This window comes from Capsicum annuum, chromosome 2 (assembly GCF_002878395.1).
Source record: "Capsicum annuum cultivar UCD-10X-F1 chromosome 2, UCD10Xv1.1, whole genome shotgun sequence".
Taxonomy (NCBI): Eukaryota; Viridiplantae; Streptophyta; class Magnoliopsida; order Solanales; family Solanaceae; genus Capsicum; species Capsicum annuum.
In genome coordinates, this window is record NC_061112.1 from 505,654 (window position 1) to 516,840 (window position 11,187).

Here is an 11,187-nt window from a genome sequence, read left to right on the forward strand (position 1 = left end):
AGATCTTAATGAGAAGAGGTTGGAGGCTCAAGAAAATCTTGAATAATATCAAGCCCGGCTGTCTCATTCTTTCAACAAAAGGGTTCGCTTGAGATGCTTCCAAGTTAGAGATCAAGTCCTTATAGTAAGAAGGCCCATTATTACTTCTCGTAAGTCTGGGGGCAAATTCACCTCGAAATGGGATGGACCATATATCATATAAGAAGTATATTCAAATGGTGCTTACAAGCTTGTCGATGCAGATGGCATGAGGATTGGACCCATCAACGCCAAGTTCTTGAAGAAGTACTATCCTTAAAGGTAGATGAAACTCCTAGCTCGCAAGAGTATAAACTGTGAACGGCTCAAAAAATGCCCGCTATGTTGAAAACTTCGAAAGAGGCGGCCTAGGCAAAAGTTAGGATGCAAAAAAAAACACTCACCCAAGAACTACGTTTGACTTGATCCTCTTTATTGAGGTACGTAGGCGCTTGAAATTTTATTCTTAGTTCAGTTGCATGAGTGTCAAAAAAATACATGTTTTCCCTCATATAAAAAAATTCAGTCTTAAAGAGACTTTTAACTTCATCAATCTTCAGACTTGCACCAAGTGTTGATGACTCAATGGGGGCAAATTTCTATGAAGTATAAGCTTCATAGATATAAGTTGAAGTCTTCAAATTCACTAAGTTTTTATGTTGGAGCTTTCAAGTTACCATATTGGAGCCTACAAGTTTACGAAGTCTGATAGTTGAAGTCTTCAAATGACCAAGGCATATAAGTTGAATTATAAGTTTGCGAAGTCTGATAGTTGAAGTCTTCAAATGACCTATAAATATAAGTTGAAGTCTTAAAATTCACTAAGCCTTCATGTTGGAGGTTTTAAGTTACCATATTGGAGCCTCAAGTTCACAAAGTCTGATAGTTGAAGTTTTCAAATGACCTAAGCATATAAGTTAAAGTCTTTAAATTCACTAAGTCTTCATGTTGGAGCTTTCAAGTTACCATATTGGAGTCTGCAAGTTCACAAAGTCTGATAGTTGAAGTCTTTAGATGACCTATACATATAAGTTGAAGTCTTTAAATTCACAAAGTCTTCATATTGGAGCTTTCAAGTTACCATATTGGAGTATACAAGTGGGAGGCTTCAGATGACCTTTGCTATAAATTGAAGACTTTAAATTCACTAAGTCTTCATATTGGAGATTTCAACATCACCATATTTAAACCTGCAAGTTCACGAAGTCTGCAAGTTGAAGTCTTCATATGGTCTACGACTATAAGTTGAAGTCTTCAAGTCTGCCATATTGAAGCTTTCAGAGTTTGAAAATTGGATTCATCAGGTACTTTGATCTATAAGTTTAAGTCTTTAAATCCTTCAAACCTTCTTGAGTTTACCTTTCAATCTTCATGAAATTACCTTTTCTTATGGCGGAGATGAGTAGCCATCCCTATGTGCCATAAGATTATCATAATGTTACATTTTCTTATGACGGGGACGAGTAGCCATCTCTATGCGCCATAAGATTACCATAAAGTTACCTTTTCTTATGGTGGGGACGAGTAGGCATCCCTATGCGTCGGAAGATTACCATAAAGTTACCTTTTCTTATGACGGGGATAAGTAGCCATCCCTATGCGCCATAAGATTACCATAAAGTTGCCTTTTCTTATGGCGGGGATGAGTAGTCATCCCTATGCGCTGTAAGATTACCATAAAGTTACCTTTTCTTATGGCGAGGACGAGTAGTCATCCCTATGCGCCGTAAGATTACCATAAAGTTATCTTTTCTTATTGTGGGAACGAATAGTCATCCCTATGCACCATAAGATTACCATAAAGTTACCTTTTCTTATGGGGGGACGAGTAGCCATCCCTATGCGCTATAAGATTATCATAAAGTTACCTTTTCTTATGGTGAGGACGAGTAGTCATACCTATGTGCCGTAAGATTACCATAAAGTTATTTTTTTATGGCGGGGATGAGTAGTAATCCCTATGCGCCGTAAGATTAAGATAAAGTTATCTTTTCTTATGGCGGGGACGAATAGCCGTCCCTATGCGCTATAAGATTACATTCTAGGATTACGTTACTTATGGTAGGGAAAGGATATCTATCCCTTTGCATATTAAAGCTATCTCCTTTACATAAAAGGCATTATCTTGAGCAAGATCTTGTAGTTCATCTAAAAAAAAAGAAGAAGAAGAAAGAAAAAGGGAAACGAAAAAAAAAGGAATGCTCACCTAAATATGGCGAGTATCTCGATCGACAAAGATGGATCAAATTGCACCCTTGAGTTTTCTTGCCTACTAAAAGTGTTGTAACTATTAGAGTTCTATTTCCAATGGAAAAGGACACTTACAATTTCAATGTTCCCATGCTTAGATATAATTTGTCTCATGAAGCCATGCAAAACTGAAATTAAAAATGTATCAGCATGCAGAGGCAACTTCAAAAGATTATCTAGGATAATTCTGAAGGTGTTAAATCATGAATTTTGGATATGTTATATATTTTTAAGTTTAGTTTCGAAAAAAATTAAGCAGTTCATAATTTCATCGCTCCTACTTTGAGATATGAAAGTTTAGTAAAGACGCGCAAATCTAAAATTTTTAGCATGACAGAATTTAAAGTCAATTTCAAAATTTTATTTAAAATAATTCTGAAGGTATTAAATCATGAATTTTGGATATGTTATATATCTTTGAGTCTAGTTTTATAAAAAATCAATCTCCTTATGATTTCATCATTCCTACATCGAGATATAAAAAATTTAATAGAGGTGTGCAGATCTAAAATTTTCAACATGATGAAATTCAGGGCTTATTTTTAAAAAATTATCAAGAATTATATTGAAGGAGTTTAATTCTGAATTATGGATATGTTATAGAGCTTTAAGTCTAGTTTCTGGAATATCAAACGGATCATGATTTTAATATTCTTACAATGAGATATGAATTTTCTACCACTAACATGCTGTGCTAAAAAAAGTGACGAAAATAAGAGAAAAATAGGGGCGAAAGAAATTACCTCAATATTATTGATGGCTTGAGAACCCCAAAATTGATACTGAAAAAGTGGGGAACCTACATCCTTTTATACAGTTGTATGATGGATTTTTCATTCTCCAATACAAATTCAAATTAGAGGTTGTTTCCTTCTTCCATACAAATTCAGATGGGGAGAGTTCCCTTCTCCTGTACAAATTCGAATTGGAGGATTTTCCACCTCTAATACAAATTCAAATTGGAGGTTGTTTCCTTCTCCCATGCAAATTCAAATTGAAAGATTTTCCATCTCTAATACAAATTCAAATTGGAGGTTGTTTACTTCTCCTTTACAAATTTAAATTGGGGCTTGTTTTCTTTTCCCGTACAAATTCAAATTGAAAGATTTTCCATCTCCAATACAAATTTAAATTGGAGGTTGTTTTCTTCTCTCATACAAATTCAAATTGGAAGATCTTTCATCTCCAATATAAATTTAAGTTGGAGGTTGTTTTCTTCTTATATAAAATGAGAGTTGTTACCTTTTCCCATACAAATTTAAATTGGAGGTTGTTTTCTTCTCCAATATAAATCCAAATTAGAAGGATTTTATTACTGATTAAGTAAGACGGTAAAATATTTTTCAAAATCTATTTGAAATTGAATATCATGCCTAAATATCATACTTCAAGTCTAGTCTCTAACGTATGCACTCGACCAGCCTTAAAGCTGGGAGCAATTTGTATGTAACAAAATTTTGTTAAATTTAAATCCATACAAAAATTGAATTATATTAAATTCATAATATATTAATCTCAAACAAATATTGGAGATTAATATAATTTGATTAATCATTTAAGTCCAAACATGCATGGATTTAATTAAAGTCCAATTGTTGTTAGGCTAGTCAATTAATTTGGGCTAGAAATGACTAAGTCTACTTTATCAAGCCCAAGATGTCATCATATTAATTTGGGCTACAAATGACTAAGCCCACTTTAGCAAGCCCCAGATGTCATCATGTTCTAGAGGCCCAATTGGATGTCACATGTCAAATAACGTGGCATGCTAAGTCAAGTGAAGGAGCCAATGGAACCATTCCACATGTCAAAATGATGTAGTGAATTAAAAACCCATAAAAGGTGCCATGTCACTTAAATATGATTGGTCAAAGAAAATTCATATTTATCAAGATCATGTCACATAAATCTGATTGGTCAAAGGATGTTCATATTTATCATGATTCTTCACTTCCTACAACTATAAATAGGGGCCTCATAATTCAGAAAAGGCACCAACAAGTTTAACAAGAAGCAAGAGAGAGCTCATGGATCAAAACAATAAATTTCTCTACAAATTCAAGAATTCAAGATCAGTTCATCAAGTTTCAAGATCAAGAGTTCAAAGTTCAAGAACAAGCTCAAGATTTTAAGATCAAGAGTTCAAGATTCAAGAACAAGTTCAAGCTTCAAGATCAAGACTACAAGATTCAAGAACAAACTCAAAGGCCGTTGAATTCAAGTACAAGTCGAGATCAAGTTCACCAAGTCCTCAAATCAAGTTCAAGTTCAAGATCAAGATCAAGACCGCAAGATTCAAGAACAAGCTACCAAGCCCTTGGATTCAAGCACAAGTCAAGATCAAATCCGTCAAGTTCAAGTTAAAATTCAAGATCAAGCTCAAAGCCCTTGAATTTATAGTTGAAAAGGCGAATCAAAAGAATCATAGAGATTGTAACACTCACTTATTGAAATCAATAAATCGATTGTTGCAGTATTTTTCTTGTCTTGGTTATTTATTTTCGGTCTCGAGAATTTTATTGTCCAACAGGAGTACTTCACATTTTATAGGAGAGTAATTTAAAAATACTCCCTCCATCACATTTTACTCGTTTCAAATATCCTAATTTGATTTCTCATTTTACTTGTCATTTTTCATTAATCAATACAAGACAACTTTTTCTCTTCTTTTTTTTACCTTTAGTTTAATTTTTTTTTTTTTAAATTAAAATTTAAATATCATTTAATAGCGATACTATAGTAAAGTAGCCATGTTATTAATTATTTTTCTTAATCAATGTGTAATGTTAAATTGAGATGAACAAAATGGGATGGAGGGAGTAACTAAAAGGATAATAGTAAAACGTAAATTATAATTTATGTCTTAAAATTTTTTTCATGAAGAATATTGTCATACTCTAATAATTTAATTATTTTAAAATGGAGAAAGTAATATTTTGTGGCTGCTATTTCCTATGCACCTATTTCCCCCCAGAAAGACTAATTCTACCTCTTTCAGTTTTATCAATGCACGAATTTCCCTTTCCAAGATTAATTTCATTCTCATTCTCTTTATCTTTCTTTGCATATTATCAAATCAAATATACTACTCCATTCATTTTGTTTTAGCTGACATTCTTTCTAAACAAAAGTTTGTTTCAATTTAATTGTCTCATTAATGAAATCAATAGGATTTTAATATATTTTTTCAATAATATCTTTATTATTAAATGACTAAATAAGTTGTATATATTTAAATTTATATTTTCAAAGCATAATTAATAAGACTAATTTAATAAAATAGACCCCTAATAAATATTTTTCTTAATGGGTATGTCAAGTCTATAGGGATCACTTAATATGGAAACGGAGGGAGTAAGTTTTTTTCTTCGGTCACTATTTTATTTTGCTTCAATTACCCAAAAACTAACCAAAAAAAAGAAGAGATTCCAGGTGTCACCATTACAAAAGGGTACACAAAACCAAAAAATTTTGTAGCTAAACCGCACACTAACTTGAAATTTGTATGGATTAGAGGGAAAAAGAAAGAAGAAAACTAGAAGAGCCCAAATATGGCCCTGGCAAAACGTGTGTGCTTGAAAGACTTAAAACTGTTGTAACTTAGGTTAACTATCTCACCCACTCTATAGCAAAATTCTTCCTGAGTATGGTCAATCCCATAATGATAATAAGGTTTAATAAGAGAGACATCCGTATAAAGTTTATTCTTTAATCAAAAACCCTGTTCAACAAGAAAAGTGATTCAAATATCGTGAAGACACAACATACATGAGAGACTAATAATCTCTTTCCGTTTTCAGCTCACCAAATCAAAACTGCTGGTTGTACAAACAAGAAAACACAAACTATATTTCTAGCAGTAGAATCACACCAAAACAACCAGTCCATGCATAACTACGACATTTCCTATCATCTCAACATCATGAATTCACTAATTAGCACCATTAACATGACTCATTCCTCTTCTTCCCCCCCCTCTTCATCATCCTTATTTGCACATTCGACAAGTTTGTTTCTCTTGCCAGAGATACAAATGATGGAAATATTCCTGGCCGTTGTTGTTTTCATTGCTATACATTCTTTAAGGCAAGCCAAAAACCAAGGACTACCAAACTGGCCACTCGTAGGGATGTTGCCTTCTTTGATTTTAGGCCTTCGAAAAGACATGTATGAGTGGATTTCTGATGTTCTATGTAGGATGAATGGGACATTTACATTCCGGGGTCCATGGTTTACCAACCTCAACTGTGTGGTGACATCCGATCCCCGGAATCTTGAGTATCTTCTCAAGACAAAGTTCTCAAATTTCCCCAAAGGAGACTACTTCCGGAGCACTGTCAGAGACCTCCTGGGAGATGGAATATTCAGCGCAGATGATGAGATTTGGCAGAAACAGAGGAAAACAGCCAGCATTGAATTCCATTCTGCCAAGTTTAGGAACATGACAACAGATTCATTGTTGGAGCTTGTTCATTCTCGTCTCTTACCTGTGTTGGAAGATTCAGTCAAGCAATCAGTCCCTATTGATCTTCAAGATGTTCTCCTTAGGCTCACATTCGATAACGTCTGCATGATCGCCTTTGGGGTTGATCCAGGGTGTCTCCACCCTGACTTACCCCAAATTCCATTTGCCAAAGCTTTTGAATCAGCAACTGAGGCAACTGTTCTCCGGTTTGTCACTCCTACGCTTGTCTGGAAAACCATGAGGTGCCTAGGGTTAGGAACAGAGAAGACGCTGAAGCATTCGCTTAAAAAAGTGGATGAATTTGCTGATGAAGTAATCCGAACAAGAAAGAAAGAGCTTTCTTTAGCAGATAGCAAACAGAGATCAGATCTTTTAACAGTGTTCATGGGGTTAAGAGATGAACAAGGAAGGCCTTTTTCGGATAAGTTCTTAAGAGATATATGTGTCAACTTCATTCTAGCTGGAAGAGACACTTCTTCAGTTGCATTAAGCTGGTTTTTCTGGCTCTTGGATAGTAATCCGGAGGTTGAACAAAGGATTTTGTCTGAAATTTATAAGATTTTGAATGAAAGGGAGGATGCTATTAATAAGGAAGAAGATGGAAGTCCATTGATTTTCAAGCCAGCAGAGATCAAGAAAATGGAGTATCTACAAGCTGCTCTTTCTGAGGCTCTCAGATTATACCCTTCTGTCCCAGTTGATCACAAAGAGGTAAAACTTTTCTATCTTCAACATTTAATAGCTCATACTATCATTTCTTAAACTAGTTATTTACATTTGAAGAGATTTTTGAAAACATTAACAGTAGCCCAATTTTAAGCAAAATTACATGTCTTGATGTCCCTAGCTCTTTTTTCTGTTTTGACCAGTAGAGTAAGTTTTCTTGGGATCTTTAGTTAGTTCAACTTTGCTAACAATTTCTTGGTGGAACTGAGATATTAATGTTTAAAGAAAAAAGGGGTATAGCTTGCTCAAAATGTTAAATGATCATTTGAGCATCAAAGTTCCAAGATTAGAAACATTAAAAGCTGTACCCCATGCATTATTAAAGTCAGATATAAGAACCAAACTTGAACGTAACTGATTATTATCAGCATTCAAAGTAAGGACTAACTTAAGGTCTTTAGTAAAATAACAGCAACCCCAAGACAGGAAGAAAATCCTTGTGCTATTTTCTCTTTATGAAGACATAAAGTTTGTTATTACGTTGTACCACCTACAAATTTTACCAGTCCTTCCCTCCCCCTTCTCACTACTCTTGTCTTTCCCATCTCCTAGAATTCCCAATTTATTTTAAGATTATTATCAGTTTCATTCGTTGTACCTAACACATAACTACTTATTTAAAAAGATCAATTTTAAATAATTTGAATTAAGTTGAAAGACACACTTAATAATGAATCTCAATGAACTCCTTCTTTGTTGAGAAGTAGCACCAGTTTTTTCTCTTTAGTAGTATTATTTTTATATATCCTTTGCTCATCCAGTGATTTTGGATTGTTATCTCTAGGTTGTTGAAGACGATGTTTTCCCAGACGGGACGGTACTGAAGAAGGGAACAAAGGTGATATATGCAATCTACACAATGGGAAGAATGGAAGGGATATGGGGGAAAGATTGCAGAGAATACAGACCAGAGAGGTGGCTGAGAGATGGGCGGTACATGAGTGAACCCGCATACCGCTTCACGGCCTTCAACGGAGGACCTCGGCTTTGCTTAGGCAAAGATTTTGCTTACTATCAGATGAAATTCGTGGCTGCATCTATCCTCTGCCGATACCATGTCAAGGTAGTGGAAGGCCATCCGGTTATGCCCAAAATGGCTCTTACTATGTACCTCAAGGATGGACTACAAGTCAAGCTCTCCAGGCGTCATATATCTCAACCTCTGAACAACAAATCCTACTAATTACTTCATCTAGCTGTGTAATGTTTGTACTTTCCTTTCTCTATTTTCCTCTTTCTTTTTTTTTTTTCTTGTATTTTTCATTAATATAAAGAACACTTGTATTGAGAAGAAAGAAACGAAAATGGGGGCGAGTAGTATGGAGAAAGGGAAAGCAAAAAAAGATTGAATTAGATGCATAAGGTGAGTGATTGGAATAATAGATTCTGTGTTGATTGCTATAATTCTTTAATTTGATATTCATTCTTTCAGTTTCATGTAAAATTTTCAGTATCACGTTACTAGAACTCACAAATATGTAAACTTCAAAGAACTGTTTTTCTTCATAAGAAAAGAGTATAATGTAGGAATTTGCAAGATCAAACACTCAATCCAGATGATTGGTCGAACCTCTTCTTATGGATGAGAAAGGGAATAGAGTGTTGGAACTTCTGTAGAAGAAGGAGCACTCTCAATCGCTCATATTCTTTCTTGAAGGCAAATGGGGCGCCAATTCTTCTTTGTTTCACTCAACGTGATTTGCATAATCAATCATTCTCTTTGACGACAAGTGTGTTAATTGTGGATTTGGTGCAATTAAATTTGTAGGTAAGTCAAGAGTACGCATTACGATTTAAGATTGTTTCAGGTGGATTCACTAGCAGTTTGATTACGAAGCGATGAAGGAAACAACTACGTATGAAATAAATGAAACAAATAAAGTAAATCAAACAAATATAGGTGAGCCCGGTGCATAGGCAAGCATGATTGAGAGCCAATACAAACTATCCAAGACATTAACAGAATGAGGTTAACACTAACTAGACAAATAATCAAGAACAAGAGAGAAATGCTTGGAGACCCAAGTAAAACCGGCGTATTGAGTAAGAGATTAAGAGAGCAGATCCCTTTACAAGTGAGGAAGGACGACGATTTATAGGTTACAACATTAGGCTATGGCCAGTCACAATTCGATGTCAGAGAACTAAAGGACTAAGACCTATGCTGACACACCGTGTCTGTCTCATTAGTGAGCCAGCTATTATTCCCTTGATGCACAACTCCATACGAGTTTGCCCGCACTCTTAAACGACTTGACACTCTTATCTCCGGCTTGTCCCTAGAACCATGTCACTAAGAAAGGCAAACGACCGAGTTCTTATCCTGTACGAGAGGTTGCTTGATTGTCGTTAGCTGGAGGAGGCTTCTTGTGACCTCTGCGCTTGTTGTTGTGAAGAACTCTCGAGTTTCCTGTCTTGATCATGCCACATGTCCTTATGTGTATAAAGTCCCTCCTTCTTTAGGGATGCTACACTCAGTAGCTCTCAGGAGATAGAAAGATAAAAATATCTCGTCCCTGAACATGCCTTATCTTTCTTCTTTCTTTCGTGAATGAAATGTTGTTTCCCTTTCGACACATAGGTGGTCAGGACTATTGTGCTTTTTGTGAGGTGCTTTTAAGGTAACTATCTTTTCCTGCATATAAATTCAGCGAGTTCCACCGCTCTTTGCTCGTCTTGCTCTTCTTTAAATTCAACACATTATTCCTTAAATCTTATTTCATTGTCCCATATTTTGATCCAACACGTCTGGTTTTTCTTTGAAACTTTCCACTTTTTTCTTGTCCCTTGTCATTGTTATGAAAGATAGAAACAAAGAATTTGACCTCTATAAGCCATCCATTAGTAACATCATTCACAATTTCTACTTCTTCGATGAAGGCGAAAAAGACCAACCCAGTTGGTTGTTGGAGTGATTGTGGGTGGACTTATGAGATCTGAGTTAAAGCCCTCATCATTTTAAAAGCATTACTTTGTCGAGGCCTGGAAGAACTTTGGACTATAAATACCCATTTTACTGGGCCTTGGAAGTCCTGTAGTTGAAGTGATCACATCGTTTTGCAACATCTTGTAAGTGTGTCTGGGACAGACCATCCTGAAGTATGGAGAATTGTTGCTTATCTTTGTTATCTAGTCACTTTTATTAACGAGGAGTTTTCCCCTACTTATTTACTTCTTCTTTATTCTCCTGATTAGCTCAAGGAAGGGTAGGTTAACTATCTCGTAGCAGAAGGAGGTCCCTCTTGGCAATATGTATGTCCTTAAAGTTCGAGTCTAGGTTAATCATTTTGTTTTCTGAGTCCTTGACAGCCCTTACAAAATCATTCTCCTCCAGTCTCGGAACACTAGCCACAAGGAACATGAAATGTGGTCTTTCTTTACCCTGAATTTTCATCAATATCTATCTTGCATACCTTATTGCTTATGAACTTTGTGCAGAGTCTCAATGGCACCCTTTTACGCTGATTTCCTTTCTCTATTTAGTCTGAGAGTTAAGCTTATACGTTGAGAAGATTTTGAACGTCTCTACAACTGCCACTCGTTCCTCCTTGCACCTATCAAATTGGTTTTGCTTGAAGGTCAAGAATCATAGTATATTACTACTATTCTTTAGTTGCTACCTTTCAGATCCAATGTCCTTACAACCTCTTTTTTGTGGGCCTGACATTTAGATTTATGATTCTATCACCCCTGATCAATTCTTTCAATCTAATAAGTCTAGAACCTTG

At 35.3% G+C, this 11,187-nt stretch overlaps 1 protein-coding gene across 1 annotated transcript; it reads left to right on the forward strand.

Moving 5' to 3' along the window:
* The first annotated feature begins 5,769 nt into the window (after positions 1 to 5,769).
* LOC107877698 (cytochrome P450 86B1) lies at positions 5,770 to 8,860 on the forward strand. Its single transcript, XM_016724390.2, has 2 exons — positions 5,770 to 7,444; positions 8,244 to 8,860. The coding sequence occupies exons 1-2, from the start codon at positions 6,155 to 6,157 to the stop codon at positions 8,640 to 8,642; spliced, it is 1,689 nt and encodes a 562-aa protein (XP_016579876.2). The 5' UTR covers positions 5,770 to 6,154; the 3' UTR covers positions 8,643 to 8,860.
* The last annotated feature ends 2,327 nt before the right edge of the window (positions 8,861 to 11,187 follow it).